Genomic DNA, 17,461 nt, shown 5'->3' on the forward strand with positions numbered 1-17,461 from the left:
TGTTCTCTCTGGCTGCCAAACAACGCCACTGACTCAATCTTGCAGTCCACTAAAAGCCCCAATCTTTTTCATGTGAACTGCTGGCTAGCCTCCAGTTCCTCCATTAGGCAATAAGGGATCTTGACACGCTCTTGCTCCCCATACAGGGTCTGCCCAGAGTGACAAATAGGGCTGCAAGGGAAGTGGTTGTTCAACAAATTAAATTCAGCCACCAATGATAAAGCACCTCCTACGTGCAAGGCTCTGCTAGGTGCTATTAACAACAATTATGTTGCCTGCTTGACTTCAGATTAGAAAATGAAGTGAAGGTAGTCTGTGTTTCCACCTCTTCCCCACTGGGCTTTCTCTTTGGGTTTCTCGCAGTCCCTGCCTAGCCAAGGTATCTGTTACAAACAAAACCATGCAAGAGCCGCTATAGTTTTGAGGTTTCAAAGGCTGTGAATAAGTGGCCCAGTCTGGAACTGGGAAGATGAGGAGGAAGCCCTTAGTTGTATGGGATCAGAAAACCAATTACAGTATTCCTACATCCCAACAGAAGGGTGGGCTGCCACAAACACCTCAAAGCCACAGGCCATGGTTCAGGTGTCACCACAAGAAGGAAACCCTCATCTGGTTCTCCATTACTCATATATGATTTACCAGTTATGGCAGCCTGAATTCTTCTATCAGACAAAATAGATCTGTCTGCCCTAAGCCCACCATGAAGCCTTTTAGTACTGAATTAATATGGTGGGTATAAAAGTAAATGTGGAGGGGCAGCTAGGTGGCTCAGTGGAAAAAGCACCAGCCTTGGATTCAGGAGCACCTGAGTTCAAATCCAGCCTCAGACACTTGACACTAGCTGTGTGACCTTGGGCAAGTCACTTAACCCTCATTGCCCCACAAAAATTAAAAAAAAAAAAAAGAAAGTAAATGTGGGTATGTCAGGCTCAAGGTGCCCCTGTACTACCTGAAGCAAGCTTGCCCTCATTCCCTGCCAGCAGAACATGGGGCAGGACCAAAAGGGCAGGTACCTCCCAAATTCTTTCCCATCTTCTGCCCCACCTCCTCCACCAAGGTCCATACAATTACACATAAATAGACCTACTGGATTCCCTGAAGTTTTCTGATTCCCTCCAGGTTTCTCTGATCAGGGGCTGTTCCTCTGCAGCAGTTGTTCTCCATGTCAGGGGCGCAGTAAGAAGCCAGGATAACTCATGAAGCGATGGAGGTGGGGTGTGGTGCTATTTTCTCAATGTACCACACTAAGTAGTAGATTAGGGTTGAGAAGGCAATGGTCTCAGAGTAATATGGGTCCACTCCACTTGACCACCGATCACCCTCAGGCCTCAGGACCTCTGTGACTCTCAGCTAAGCAACAGCACCATCAGCCAGAAAGTGTGGGTCTTAAACATGCTCTAACATGAGCCCTTAGCCATTCTGACATGCCCAAATATCTCCTCCCCCCACTCAGTTCTGGGCTTCTGCCCAAAGCCTGGGTCTGAAAAAACTGAGCTCCCATCATGATAGGGATCAGCATGGAAAGGATTGAGTCTGATGGGGCATCATCATAAAGTGGGTTCAGCATGACAGGATCTGGGCTTGGAGATCCCCAAATTGATGGGAGTTAGGTCTGGTAGGATAAAACCAACAGGATAGGAGCCAGAACCCAGACATACAGTCTACTCTGAGGGCTGAAATGTGAAATATTTAACTAAGTGTCATGACTACACAGAACATCAGGAGAATTGTAGCTAGTCATACATAGTACTTGCCTGCCCTACAAGGGACTCTTCTACTCATGTTTTCACCCTCTATTATCAGGGAAGGGGATTTGTTGGGTTCAAAATGGCAGATCCAAAGCTTCTGACATCTCTGGTTTTTATCATATTCCCCCTAATAAGCTTTCTGCAGAGCACCTCTATAGCCTCTGGACTCCTTCCCTGGCAGTGGTACCTTATACATCAGATCCCCTTCCTTAATCCCCAAACCCCTGAGAACATAAGGGGAGTGAGAACCTAGGGGGATGAAAGCCATCTCTTCCATGGGGACCTTGAGGAATGAAATATACAGTCATTTCAGTCGTGGGAGTAGTTCTGGAGCAGGGCACTTTGGATGCCTCGATTTCCATGAATAACTCCAACTATTTGTTTGTATTGCTCTGGTTGGTCTAGTCATCTGCCTTAGCAAAAGGCCCCGAGGGGCCCCATGGGGCAACCAAGGAGCAGAGAGGGTGGGAATGTTCAAGGCATTTAAGAGACAGGGCAACCCTTAGACCCTTTCCTCTCTAGTTCTGCAGCTGCTTCTTATTCCAATGGACTGGACGTGGGCCACAGACGAGCTTGTTTTAGTTACCGCTCAAAACATAAACTTAGCCCCTGGTTCAGAGATCCCAGGCTCAGATCCTCAACTCTGACTCCTCCCTGTCCATCATCACTCCTACATCCACTTTGTCCAGGTCCTACTGATTTCTCCTTTGCAATATCTTCCCATCTCGTCCTTGCTTTCCATTCCCCCTTTTGTCCCATTACAGTAGGCAGGCAGGCCCTTACCATTTTACACCTGGATTACACCAAAGCCTAACAATCAGTTTGTTCCTAGCCTCCCCTAATACATCCTACATTTGCTGCAAAAGTAGTGAAAAACTTTTAATGGCTCCCCATTGACTATCACATCTGGTATAAATACTTCTCTACTTTATTTTCTAGGCTATAATTTATTTAGCCAGGGCGCCTCACATTCTCATCATTCGCTCTCTCCAGTGTTGGTCCTTGAACATGCCATGCTCATTCCTGCCTCTCTATTGGTCACTTTGCTTTCCCTAACCAAAATGCCTTCTTTGTTCCTCTCCAATTACCCATCCTTCAAGAGCCAGTTCAGGAGGCCATGTGAAAAGAGTACTGGATCAGCAATCACGAGTCCCAACCCTCCCCCTCCCAACCACTCTGCACAACTTACTTCACCTCTCTAGTCGTTGGACTGGATTCATCTCCAAGGGCCCCTCCAGCTCTGATGTCCTGATTCTACATCTGGCCTCCTTCATGACTCTGCCTCCTCTCCCCTCTACTGATCTCTCCCTTCTCTAAACATCTATTTCATGACTTGTCTTGCCAAACAAGAGTTTAAACCTTTCGAGGTCAAGGACTCCTCTTTATTTTATATGTTCCCATCTCAACTGGGCTGCTGGCTGAATAATAATAATAATAATAACAAAAATGATAGCTAGAATTTATATGTTTTAAGGTCTGCAAATTGCATTATATATGTTAACTCATTTGATCCTCACAACAACCCTCTGAGATAGGTTATATTGTTATCTCCATTTTACAGATGAGGAAACAGGCACAGAGTGGCTAACTAACTTGCCCAAGGAAACAGACACAAGATATGAACTCAAGTTTTCCCACACCTTATTCAGTACACCACACGGAGACTGTTCTGATCAGTCCTATGCTTGTTTATAACCAATCCCATTATTAATGCTTTTTGAGGGAGCCAGTATGGGGAACATACTCCAAGTGGGGTAGGACAGAATAGAACACAGTCTTGTCTTTTCTTGGAGCTCACCCCCTGAAGCACTAGGTCCTCCCTTAATAACAATGATCCCTCACATCTGAATGCCACTTCTGCTCCTCATTCGACTCCTGTGAGATAGGAAGAGTGGGTGTTATTATCCCCATTTGACAGACAGAGAAACTAAAGTACAGTGACCACCTCAGGTAATAGTGAGTCAGTAAAAGTGAAACCCAACCCCCAACAGATCGAGGTTTTTGGTTTTGGTGTTGCTTTTTTTTTTTTACAGTAATCAATGATTTTTTGGTTTTTGGTAGGAAGAGTGGGAAAATTGACCTGCTGTGCCCCAGATACCAAAGGACAATTGATCATCATGGATGGGGAGAGTTCACACAATCACAGGGAAAACACAGGAGAGGGAAGACAGTGGGCCACCACAGACAGAGATAATGGGGAAATAGGGATGGAGCCATGGGTCCTCTTTGGTAAAGATGGAGAACAGTCCCCACCTCTCTCCATTCCTTCTCCTTTTCTTCTCCTCCCACTCACAGGCTTCAGAGTGGGAACAGGAACTCCAAGAAAACACTGGTGCTTTGGGAAGTGTTAGGATTACCAGGGCGACAACGGAAGTGGCAGATGGTACTGGGGATAAAGCAGAGATATTGTGGGGGGAGGCTGACTAGGAGAGATGCCAGGCAAGAGGCAGTCCTGCCAAAAAGCAGAATTGTTTCCGATCTCTGAGCTTTCCCCACTTGCCCAACTCACTTTTCCCTCTTGTCTAGCTCATAATCACAGACAAGTTCTGTGAGATAGGTAGAAACCTATATCATAAAGTACAAGCAGGTGTGACATGTCACAAAAAGTCACATTGTGTGAACAGCACAGTAGTAGGTACCAAAGAGAGGAGCCAAAGACCTCTTTTTTTTTTTAACCTCTGAGAACTAGAAGAGATGGGGCTGGACTGAAGGGCAGGGCTAGACAGAAGACAACTCTACTTTTTCCATTTATCAGAACAAGAAACATCAGATTCTCCTGTTCTAAGGCACCATCAACCCAAATCCATCTAAGCACTAAGGCAAAGAACTGCCCAACAAGGCCCTAAATTGCCACGTCTTCCATAACAAACAACTCCCAGCCCCAAGGGCAGCATCCAGTCCAGCCTGCCAAGCAGGGTTTCCTGCCCATCTGTAGGGTTAATCACAAAGCTAATCTAGAAAGCAGGTACTAAGGCCACCAAGGTTGCAATTTGGAAGAAATGGCCATAAATAACAGCATATTTGCTGGCATTGAGGATACTCATAAATGCAGCTCAAAGCATTTAAGAAACAGTAATTTAACTTCCATCAAAATCCTGTTCCAATGCCTCATTATGGTATAGAGGGAAGCCTGGATTCTTCGATAAGGCTACTCAAGCTTTGAAAGGTCCTGCAAAAGCGCTGAATACTGGGCCAGCAATGGCCTACCAGAGACAAATGTAGCTAAGCTCAAAGAGGCTCACCATCAGGTCGGCTGCAAAGTGATGCTCTTTGGGGCCACAGCAGCCCTCTACCCAGTCATAAAGGGGCTATCATCTACACTCACAAAATCACATAACCTTGAAGCACTGAAGTAATTAACCTATCACAACCAGACCTTTTAGGTGGACCAGGAAAGATATGGGGCAACCAGAGGAGGATGAAGTGCCTTTTCCAAGATATGTCAGATGAAGCTGGAGTAAGATTCCCATTTCTCAGACCTGGTTTTGTCCATCACTGTCAGATGGCCCAAAGCAGGGAGGTATCTGCTTCCCACAAGGCTCATTTTAAAAGAGGCCCATTTCATAAAGCAAAGTAATAGAACACAGGTAACTCAGATTTGGGTCACAGCTCCTTGTTATATGACCTTGACTGTGTCACTCCCCTTCTCTAGGGCTCAGTCCTCCCCAGTAATTATCTGAGAACAAATGGCACCCTCATGGTATGAACTGGGCAATCAGGAGGCCTACATCCAAGTCTGGGGTCTTTCACTTACTAGCTGTGTGATAGTGGCCACGTCACTTCACTCATCCAAGGTCTCAGTTTCTTCCACTGTAAAATGGGAGGGGGGAGGGAAAAGGCTAGACCCTAGAAAAGTACTTTGAGATCACTTTGCCAAGCCACAACCTGATAAATGCCATCTCATTAGTTTTCATTGTGAGGTTGCTAATGACATCACTTACTAGGATGGGAGAGGGTGTCTCTGGTCATAAGAGCCTGGAGAATGGGGTAAAGAATAGGAGATGAACACAATCTAATAGAAAATAATGATTTTTTTTTTGGTCTTTCACATACAAAGGGCCAATCTTCATACCCATCATTAGCCACAGGATATATGTGCAGAGAAGGGATGAGTGGGAACTCTAGTGATAGAACAGCTTCAGGAATCACTTTTTAGGCAGTAATCACATAGGAAAACATGCATACTACAAAAAAGCAGTAAATCTACCATTCACAGCTCTGGATTACCACTTGGGCTTGTGGTTCATTCTGTGGATCAAATCTAAACCAGTGTTGGCCCATTAAGACCAGGGGTCTACATTCTACATGATTCTACAAAGTCTCCAGTGAATTAAGGAATCCTCTGAGTCAGCCCCACCTGGGCTTTCACTGTCACAGACACATGCGCTGTCATACCTAGATGCACTTCATAGACAACAAGGGGAAATTCCTAACAAGGCACTGGAATAAATCCAAGTCTGGGTGAATTAAAAAAAAGAAAAAAGCTTTATGAGGTTACCTGCTGAAACAGACCAATAGACGAACTCCACCAGTTCAAAGCTAGGAGGCACCCTGTAACCCTGAATGTGGACCAAACCTTCATTCATTTTGAATTTGGGATCAACCTGACTAGGGAGAAATTGCCACAGACCTAAAAACCGGAGGCCTCACAAGTCATTCACGCCATATCTATTTATCCACACCCATCTGTGGATCCCACGGATGGACTCCATCCTTTATCCCTTCCCAGGAGACAGGCAGGGCCAGATCCACAGGAGCCCTTATTACCTGGGTATTTGCTGCTGCTCTGGTTTAATCTGTTTTGGGGGTCTCAATTCAAACCATAGAGGCCTTGATCAGATGGTTTTTGCTACCCACACACAGTGACACAAACATGGGGCGCTTCATCACATGGGCCGAGAAAAACGTCCCAGTGGAAGAGATGCAGCTAAAGGGAGTCTGGGGTCCCTGTCGGAATTTCAGAAGTCTTTGCCAGTCACTGGCTCTAAGGGGCAGGGCGGTCTTTCCACCCATCGTAACCTTTTCTATCAGAGCCCCCTCCCACGGGGGTCCCCGACGCCAAGAGGAGTCTGGGTGTGCCGGCCAGCAGCGCACCAGGGGCTCGCCCCACCCCGCAGGTCAGGATCGCGCGCCCACCCGAGCCGTGGGCTCCGGAGCTGCCCCGCAGCAGGGAGCCGGCATCAGGCAGAGGCGGCTCTGGAGCCAGGCTGGGTGCCGCCCGCGCAGACCCCCGCGCCCCCGGCGTGGACCGCAGACAGGCAGAGCCCGGCCCCCGCCGCGGCGTTCCCCCCCCCCCCCGCCCACCCGCCACTCAAACTTTGCCGCCCCCCGGGAAGCCGCGCACGCCGCCCGCCAGCCCCTCACCGAGCGGCGCTCCAGGTCCGGAGCCGCCATGGACGGACTCGAGGGAGGCTGGGAGACGGGAACCGTGGGATCGGAGCCGGCTCTGAGGCTCGCTCTCCGCTCGGGTCGCTGCGGCTGAATGGATCCAATATGGCCACTTCCTGGAAACTCCCCTTGGAGAGGAGAAGAGGCTGCGGGGCCGCCTCCCGCCACGGCTGCCCACCCCAGCCCGGGGGAAGCCGGTCTCCACTGCGGCTCCGGCCTCCGCCTTCTAGCCCAGCTGGAGCCCCGGGCTCTGCTTAGCCCGGGAGCCCACCCTGGGTCCAACAACTGGGCTGCTGCACAGAATGCCGGGACTTGTAGTTCCCTAAATTTGGGGAGGGAAGGAGAGGGGCCGGGCTTGGGAAGAGGCGGGCGGGAAAACCTGTCATCTCTCTTCAGGAATGGGCTTTCTGGACCAATGTGCCAGGAGGGGGTTGTGGGTTTGCCATACGTCTTAGAGAGCTAGCGGAGAGTTTTTGCATCATCTAGTGGAAGCCCCCCCATCTTTTTTTTTTTTACAGATGAAGAAACTGAGGCCCAGAGAGTAATGACTTGCTCAGGGCTACACAAAATAATCAATAGCAGAGCCAAGATCCAAACCCTGTGCACATGCCACACTTGTATACCATTACTGTCCTTCCTTTCACACCCTTGGCTTTCCGCTTGGAGCCTGAGAGCCAATTTGAGTTCATATATACGGTTCCCTCTGCCTAATCACAAAAATTACAGGATTTCACAGTTGGAAGATATCAAAGAGACCATCTAGTCCAACAGGAATTTCCAACATGTCATTTCCAACAAGTAGGAATGAAGACCTTTCAGGGTATGTCAGACTCAAATGCTTTGTCTCATCGACTTTGTCCAAAGTACAGACAACTCGGTTTCCATAGAAGACCTCTGATCTTCCCAGTGGAGCTGAAGGATCTTCAAAGAACTTGGCCCATGTACACTGTCAAATTTAGGTATGGCCTAAATACAAAGGCCTAAATATAAAATTTAGATCCAAAGGGTATATAAATGCCCAGCTGAGTCGAAAGCCACTTTAAGACAAACCACTGTAGAATTGTAGAGATTCAGCCTAAGTTTCCACTTGAAGTCCATGGATTTGATTATGCCCTGCTTGTTACCTACCTCAGACACCACACCTGAACTGCAGCCATGCAACCACAATAAGGAAAGCAACCATGGTGGTGAGGAGACTTGAAACTAGGACATCTCTAGCCTCGGTACAGGAAGTCAGACAGTCAATAAACATTTATTAAGCCCCTGCTATGTGCAAGGAATTCTGCTAAGCCCTGGGAATACAAAGAAAGAAAAAGCCACAGCCCTGCTCTCAAGGACCTCACTGTCTAATGGGGGAGATAACTTACAACCAACTATGTACAAACAAGATCTATGCAGATAAATTGGACACAAGGAAGGTACTAGAATTAAGGTGGTCAGGAAAAACTTCCTGTAGAAGGGAATTTTCCTGGAGAAGGGATTTTTATCTGGGTCTTGAAGGAAGTCAGGAAGGCCAGGAGATAGAAATGGGGAAAGAGTATTCCAGGCATGGAGTCAGGAGATGAAAGGGCTTGTTTGAGGAACAGCAAGGAGGTCAGTGTCACTGAATCTTAGACAAATGATGAAGAGGGGTTATAAGTGATAAGAAAGCTGGAAAAAATAGGAAAAAAAGAAAGGGGGAGCAGAGTAGGTAATAAAGGGCATTGATCAACAGAGAATTTTAGATTTTATTTTTGATACTGGAGACGATAGGGTGCCAACAGAGATAATTCCTAACCTTCAGTTTGCTGAAAAGCTGTCATGTTCTGTTTTGAAGAATGAGGATAAAGGAATAGAAGATACAGAGAGGCAAACTTTGACTCTTTTAAAGGAAAAACTACCTAACAAATAGAGCTATCCTAAAGTGCAACAGGCTGCCTCTATGGATTAAGTTCCTATCAATGAAGGTCTTTCTGGGAGAGGTTAGACTGGCTGCCTTAGGTCTTTTTGACCTCAAAGATGCTAAAATTCTGTGATATTTGTTGTTGTTTGTCCTTTTTTTTTTTTTTTTTTAGTGAGGCAATGGGGGTTAAGTGACTTGCCCAGGGTCACACAGCCAGTAAGCGTTAAGTGTCTGAGGCCGGATTTGAACTCAGGTACTTCTGACTCCAGGGCCGGTGCTCTATGCACTGCACCACCTAGCTGCCCCTTGTCCTTTGCTTTTGAAGAGGACCAATGACATCACAGGGTGACATCTGTTTTTTTTAATTAAACATTTTATTCTCAATCATTTTTTATTAAATGCTTCTAATGAACACAATAGGTGCAGGAACAGATTGATGATATCCAAGTAGAGGTTGATGGCAGCCAATGTGGACTCTTCAGGAGACAGTTTATGCATCAGTAGATGAGTATCATAAATTATGAATCCACAGAACAGAAGGGCTCCCATGGCAGAAAAGTTTACCTCCACTAATTCGTTATTATAGAATAACCCCAAGAACCCTGACAAGAACAAAATAAACAAAAAGGCGGAGAGTCCTGCTCCAAGTTTGCTGAAATCTCTCTTGGATTGGACAGTATATGGAGTCAAACCAAGAAATACTCAGTAGTCAACATCAAAGCATGTAGAACAACATACACATCATGGAATGTCACAGCTATAGCAACAAAGATTCCAAAAGTGTCAATCCAAAGAGCAGGTAAAAGTTAATAGGATATTTATGCCAGAATCAAACCCAATGACCCGAGGAGAAACTCCAAAATCAATGCAGGGCTTTTAGATAGGAATAGTTGTATGTTATCAAAGTACATAAAAATCGATGATGTCACAGTAGTTAAGAGAACTTGGAGAAAATGCTGTAGACTGTCCCAAAAAACCCATTCAGATGTGAACGGTGGCCAAAGACACGCTGGTGCCGTAGTTGGAGTCATCTTGGAGGGACCAGGTGCTCTGGGCTGGCCATGGCGGTGGAGGCAGAAGCACTGTCAGGAAGAGAGCTCAACCCCTCCCAGCTCCCCTGACTCCGCCCACTGTACCCAGTGACATCTTGACTTGAGGGCGAGTTGGATTTAAGGGAGGCAGAGTTGCTCAAAGTCGTCAGCCTCACTCTCTTCTTTCAGAGTCATCAAAGTCAAGACAAATGTCGATGGTTCAGGATGCAAGGATGACCTTGACATCCTCAATGTCTGACCAAGCTCTCAGTGCTCCATAGTGCTTGCTTCATCCACCTTCATAGCCATTGGAACAAATTGTTCTCATCCATCCATTGTACCAGGGAAAGTCTTTATATGCTTGGGGCGGACATACCCCTGACTCACTGACAGATTGGAGGCTTGTTGGTTACCCTCTTATTTTTTTAATCCTTCTTTGATCTTTAGTGTATACATATAACATACATTTGCTGCCATTATTGTTGTCCTTAGCTGTGGTCAATGTATATATTGGAGGGGGGTTGGTTTTACTTTCGTCAGTTTTTTTGTTTGGTTGGTTTTTGTTTTTTTGTTTTTTGCAGGGCAATGAGGGTTAAGTGACTTGCACATAGCTAGTAAGTTTCAAGTGTCTGAGGTCAGATTTGAATTCAGGTCCTCCTGAATCCAGGGCCAGTGCTCTATCCACTTCGACACCTAGCTGCCCCCCTTTCATCACTTTTAATATCCTACTCCTCCACCCCACCTTGGCCATACAGAAAGATGGCCATGTCCTTATCTTGCCATCTTATCATCACCCACAAATGCACCACTTCCAAATTTATGAACTCTGAAACTCCCTTGTCCAATCACAATCTATTGTCATTCCACCTGTCCATCTGGCTTGCACCCCCAACCCCTGTATTTTGTCCACATCATGACCTCTAATCCCAATCCTTCAGTTCTTTTCAAGGCCATCCATCCCTACACTATGTATACTCTCCTCTTTTCCCCATATTGATCCCTTGGTGAACCAATTCAACTCTCCCTGTCTTCTTTTCATGTCTATTACCCCCTTATTCTATCATCCACCTTGCCCTGAGCCTCAGTCTTGGATCAATCCCACCATCCACTACTTTCACCCCTACAAATGTGCCCCTGAATGAAGCCAGAGAAAACCACAAAACCATGCTCACCAGGTCCACTACAAATGTATTTTACATAACCTAAACTGGGCCTTCCCTGCTGCAAAGCAGTACTTTAATGCCTTCCTAATTAACCACATTGGCTCTTTCCAACCTTTTCATCCTTCTCAACCTCCCAAGGCTCCTTCTCTACCTGTCCTCTTAGCTGAGAACTTTGCTTCATATTTTAATGAAAAGTTAAGGCTATTTGATGAGAGCTCCCCCTTCTCTTCTCATCTCACATTACCCAGATGCCTTCTGCCACTATCTCCTCCTTCACCCAAGCCTCTCATAATGAGGTAGCCCTTTTCCTTGCAAGACAAATGCCATTGTATGCACACATGATGCCACTCCATCCTGTCTTCTCTGGTAGGCTGTCCCTTCTATCTTCTCCACTTTCTCAGTTTTCTTCAATCTCTCCCTATCTATTAAGTTGCTTGTCTCCTCCATTCTCAAAAAAACCTTCACTTGATCTATCCATCCCCACTAGCTACTTCTCATCCTATTATCTCTCCTCTTTTCAGCTAAACTATTTGAGAAGGTCATTTACAACAGGTTCCTTCATTTCCTTTCCTCTAACTCTCCTTTACAGTTTGGCTTGTGACCTTATCATTCAACTGAAACTGCTGTCTCTAAAGTTACTGATATTGCTTAATTCCAAATCTAATAGCCCTTTATCAGTGCTCTTTCTTCTCTACATCTCTTCAGGCATTGGCACTATTGATCACTCTTTTCTCTTTGATAACTTGATTTCTTTAGTTTTCAGGACAACACTCTCTCCTCCTACCAGATGTCACCTTCTCAGTCTCCTTTGTGGATCTTAATCCACATCATGCCAGCTAACCAGGTGTATCTCACAAGCTTCTGTCCTGGGCCCTCTTTCTTTATTATTTTACTTGGTGATCTCATCAGATGCCACTAATTCAATGATCATTCCTATGCTCACAATTCTCAAATATACGTATCCAGCCCTAACCTCTCTACTGACCTCCAGTCTCACATTTTACCTGCTTATTGGACATCTTGAACTGAATTTCCTATATACATCTTAACCTCAATATGTCCAAAGCTGAACTTCTTCATTATATTTCCCCACTAAACTCCCCCTAATATTACCATAGAAAGTAGTACCATCTTCCCAGTCACCTAGGCTCACAATCTAGGTGTCATCTTCAACTCCCCACTCTCTCTCACACATGAGATATTTGTAAAGTGCTTGACACGGTGCTGGGCACATAGTAGACAATATAACTGTACCTCCCCTACTGTCCCTCTCATCTGTTGATTTTACGTTTGTAACAAAAATATAACACCAAAGCAATTAGGATTTGCTGTTGATAGATATACAGCCATAAAATAAGGTAGTTTATAAGTTACAAAACCCTTTGATTTCAGGCCCAAGACTGAGTATTAGGGGAGTCTCAGCATCTCAATGGGTGCTGGTCTAGCAGAGCCTCTACTGGGCTTTCAATGTGTCAGGAGTATTCCCTGATTAATGTGATAAGCATACCTCTGTCCCTATGGCATACAGACATGCCCTTTGGTACTTTAAAAGGGTTGATGCAGGGCAACGAGGTGGCACAGTGGATAGAGCACCAGCCCTGGAGTCAGGAGTACCTGAGTTCAAATCCGGCCTCAGACAGTTAACACTTACTAGCTGTGTGACCCTGGGCAAGTCACTTAACCCCAACTGCCTCACTAAAAAAAAAAAAAAAAAAAGGGTTCATGGAGTAGTTTCCTGATCGATGTGATAAGTATACCTCTCCCCCTGCAGAATATATTAAGAGGGCAAAGACAATTCCTGATTGGTTCCTAGTGACTGAGGCTTCAGTTGGGGGGATGCCACCAATGTGGTTGGTTAGCCGGAATGCTTAGGGGAATAGACTTGTGGGAAGTGCCATCCTTTTGTGCTAGCTTGGTGTTAGTATTAGCTTGTAGAATTGCTCAGTCTTTTTTTTTTTCACAATCACATCTACATTATTTTTCATTTTTCAACATTTGTTTTTATAAGATTTCTAATTTCAAATTTTTCTCCCTCCCTCCCCTCTCTTCCCCCCTCCCAAAGACAGCAAATAATCTGATATGGTTATATATGTACAATAACATTAAACATATTTCTGCATTAGTAATATTATAAGAAAAGAATCAGAGCAAAAAGGAAAAACCTCAAAAAAAGAAAAACAACAGCACCAAAAAACAAAAGAAATAGTATGGTTCAATCTGCATCCATGTTCCACAGTTCTTTTTTTTCTGGATTTGGAGAGTCTTTCCCATCATGAGTCCTTTGGAACTATCTTATACCGTTGTATTGCTGAGAAGAGTCAAGTCTATCACAGTTGATCAACACACAATATTGTTGATACTGTGTACAATGTTCTCCTGGTTCTGCTCATCTCACTCAGCATCAGTTCATGCAAGTCCTTCCAGGTTTTTCTGAAATCTGTCTGCTCATTATTTCTTACAGCACAATGGAATTCCATTACATTCATATACCACAACTTGTTCAGCCATTAATCAATTGACGGGCATCCCCTCAGGTTCCAATTCCTTGCCACCACAAAAAGAGCAGCTATAAATATTTTTGTACATGTGGGTCCTTTTCCCTTTTATATGATCTCTTTGGGGAAAAGTAGTGGTATTGCTGGGTCAAAGGGTATGCACAGCTTTATAGCCCTTTGGGCATAATTCCAAATTGCTCTCCAGAATGGTTGGATCAGTTCGCAGCTCCACCAACAATACATTAGTGTCCCAATTTTTCCACAGCTTCTCCAACATTTATTATTTTCCTTTTTTGTCATATCAACCAATCTGATAGGTGTCAGGTGGTACCTCAGAGTAGTTTTAATTTGCATCTCTCTAATCAATAGTGATTTAGAGCATTTTTCATATGGCAATAGATAGCTTTGATTTCTTCATCAGAAAACTGCCTGTTCATATCCTTTGACCATTTCTCTATTGGGGAATGACTTGGATTCTTATAAATTTTATTTAATTCCCAATATATTTTAGAAATGAGGACTTTATCAGAAGTACTGGCTATAAAAATTATTTCCAAGCTTTCTGCATTCCTTCTAATTTTGTATGCAATGTAATCAAAACCATCCATTTTGCATTTCATAATATTCTCTATCTCTTGTTTGGTCATAAACTGTTCTCCTTTCCAGAGATCTGCTCAGTCTTTTTTCAACTTTTCCTTTCTCATGGGGCCTACAAATACAGGAGGCAGAGCGAGCAAAGAAGACCTAAATTCAGATGTGAAGACAGTGCTCTTATACAGGAACACAATCTTTTCTCTAAAAGAGCTGCTCATGTCAGCCTTGGGGAAGAAACATAGGGCAAATGCAGACATATCCATGCATGCCGGGGTTCCTGAAGGGTATATTGCCGAGAGATGGCAGTAGTCAGGGTCATATCAAGAAGTGCTGAGGAAACATAAGACAAAGACAAAATGTTTTTGTCCATGTGGCCCAAGGCAGGAGTTTATGAACAGTGTTCCTGTTGGGATTCACCAACATCCTGTGTAGATTTTGATTTCCTCAGCAGTGTAATCTTAAAACCTCACCTAGAAGGGAGATTTCTTGGACCCTAATCCTGTGCGTTGCCTCACCAGTAATCCCAGCCTTGAATATTCATGGACCTAGCTATCCTCTTAAAGAATGGTGAATGACTTGACTCTTCTCAACAATATAATGAGCCAAGACAATCCCAAAGGACTATGGATAAAAGATACTATCCATCTCCCAAGAAAGAACTGATTTTGATGGAACAGACTGAAGCCTGCTCTTTTTCACTTTCTTTCTTTTTTTTTTTAAATCAAGTTTTCTTGTACAAAATGACAAATAGGGTAATGTTTTACATAATCATATGTATAACCCATTTCCGATTGTTTGCTGCCTGGGGGAGGAGGGAGGGAAGGGAGGGAAAAAGGGATAAAAATTGGAACCCAAAACTATAAATAAAAATGTTTATTACCCCCCCAAAATGTAAAAAAAAATATTGAGAGAGAGAGAGAGAGAGAAGGGGATTTCCTGAGTAGTGTGTCCCCTGGAAGAAGGAGAAGATAGACCACTAGATCTCAGGAGATACAGAGCAGAGGTGGGGGAACAGAACAGAACAGAACACATGTACACACACATACACAGTACATACCACTATTATTGTGATTCAGAAAGCATAAGGCCAATGGGAAAGGGGTTGCATCTGCAGAAGCCCTAAACTGTGTTTGCTAAGAATAGAATGGGATAAGAAGTTATGTTAGGTTTTGATATGCAACAATTAAGTAGTGAATACCTGCCTTGTGACCACAAAGCCATGGAAGGAGAAGCATCGGATGTAACTATCAATTTTGGCACCTAGAGTAAGCAGCATTGAATGTGACCCTAAATCTGCCATATTCTCCCCCCATACATACCACCAAGGAGAGGAACATAACAGAAAATGCCAAGTCACCAGCCCTCATGGAGGGAGATACAGATTCCTTTCATACAGATACAGAACCTTTCAGCTGACTTTCATGTAACCACATGTACAAAAATATTTATAGCATCTCTTTTGGTGGTAGCAAAGAACTGGAAACTGAGATGCTGCCCATCAATCGGGGAATGGTTGAACAAGTTGTAGCACATTGACATAATGGAATACTATTGTACTATAAGAAATGGCAAGCAGAAAAACCTGGAAAGGCTTATGTGAACAAAGTGAAGTGAGCAGAACCAGGAGAACATTGTATACAGTATCAACAATATCATATAATAATCAACTAGGATCTGGGCAGCTAGGTGGCACAGTGGATAAAGTACCTGTCCTAGATTCAGGAGGACCTGAGTTCAAATCCAGCCTCAGACACTTGACACTTACTAGCTGTGTGACCCTGGTCATGTCACTTAACCCTTATTGACCTGCAAAGAAAAACCAAATAAGAAAAAAAAAGTAAATGGCATCTATTGTAATCTTCTCATTTTGGGGCAGCTAGGTGGTACAGTGGATAGAGCACTGGCCCTGGATTCAGGAGGACCTGAATTCAAATCCGGCCTCATGAAACACTTGACACTTACTAGCTGTGTGACCCTGGGCAAGTTACTTAACCCCAATTGCCTCACCAAAAAAAAATAATAATCAACTAGGAATGAGAGCTCTTCTCAGCAGTACAGTGATCCAAGACAGTTCCAAAGGACTTAGGATAGAAAATGCTCTCCACATCCAGAGAAAGATCTGATGGAGTCTGAATGCAGATCAAAGCATACTATTTTCACTTTATTTTTTCATGGTTCTTTTCTTTTAGCCTGCTTCTTTCACAACATGACTAATATGGAAATGGGTTTTACATGACTGTACATATGTAACCTACGTCAAATTGCTTAGGGAGAGTGTTGTGAGGGTGGGAAGGAGAAAATTTGGAACTCAAAATTTTTTAAATGAATGTTTTTTTAAACTTTTAAACATTTTTATTTAAAAAGTTTTGAGTTCCAAATCGTATCCTGCTTCCTTCCCTCTCCCTGAGGTGGTAAGCAATCAGATATAGGTTAGACATGTGCAATTATGTAAAACATTTCCATATTAGTCATCTTGTACAAGAAGAGTCAAATAAAAGAAAAAAATGAAGGTAAGAAAGTGAAAATGGCATATTTCAGTCTGTGTTCAATCAATATCAGTTCTTTCTCTGGAGGTGGATAGTATGCTTCATCATTAGTGCTTTAGGATTGTCTTGGATCATTGTATTGCTGAGAAAAGCTAAGTCATTCACAGTTTTTCATCAAACAATATTGCTGTCACTGTGTACAACATACTCCTGGATCTATTCACTTCACTATATATCAGTTCATGTACATAAAAGTCCAGATTTTTCTGAAATCATCCTGCTGGTCATTTCTTATAGCACAACAATATTCCATCAGAATCACATACCAGAGCTTATTTAGCCATCCCCCAATTGATGGACATCCCTTTGATTACCAATTCTTAGCCACACAAAAGAACTGCTGTAAATAGTTTTAAATGAATGTTAAAACTTGTTTTTACATGTAATTGGGGAAAATGTTATTAAAAACATAGATTTTTATTATATCCTGAAGTTTAATGATAATTATTTTCCACAATAACAAAAGAACGTAGAAACTGCCTTAGCCAAGAAATGCTTCTTCTCCTTGTTAAACAGAGAAACACATCAACGAAAAGAAATGCTGATTTAGAATATAAGCTTGTTTGTAAAATATTAAGATGATGGATGATGGAAATAAATGTCAAATCAGCTCA

The 17,461-nt window shown here is 43.8% G+C and overlaps 1 protein-coding gene and 1 pseudogene across 5 annotated transcripts in view; both read right to left on the reverse strand.

Annotated features, from left to right (window-relative positions):
* The window catches only part of SEPTIN8 (septin 8), a 40,398-nt gene extending 32,945 nt beyond the window's left edge, over positions 1–7,453 (reverse strand). For 3 of the 5 annotated variants that reach the window (XM_043981465.1, XM_043981468.1, XM_043981466.1), the window contains exon 1: positions 7,113–7,453. In XM_043981465.1, coding sequence (XP_043837400.1) covers positions 7,113–7,142 — 30 coding nt within the window. In that variant the 5' untranslated portion in view covers positions 7,143–7,453. The remainder of the gene's footprint in view (positions 1–7,112) is intronic. The other 2 variants (XM_043981464.1, XM_043981469.1) reach the window with 1 other exon arrangement.
* A 1,949-nt stretch (positions 7,454–9,402) lies between these two features.
* Positions 9,403–17,461, reverse strand: part of LOC122738739 — a 39,028-nt pseudogene continuing 30,969 nt past the window's right edge.

The sequence above is a fragment of the Dromiciops gliroides genome, chromosome 2 (genome assembly GCF_019393635.1).
Source record: "Dromiciops gliroides isolate mDroGli1 chromosome 2, mDroGli1.pri, whole genome shotgun sequence".
Taxonomy (NCBI): Eukaryota; Metazoa; Chordata; class Mammalia; order Microbiotheria; family Microbiotheriidae; genus Dromiciops; species Dromiciops gliroides.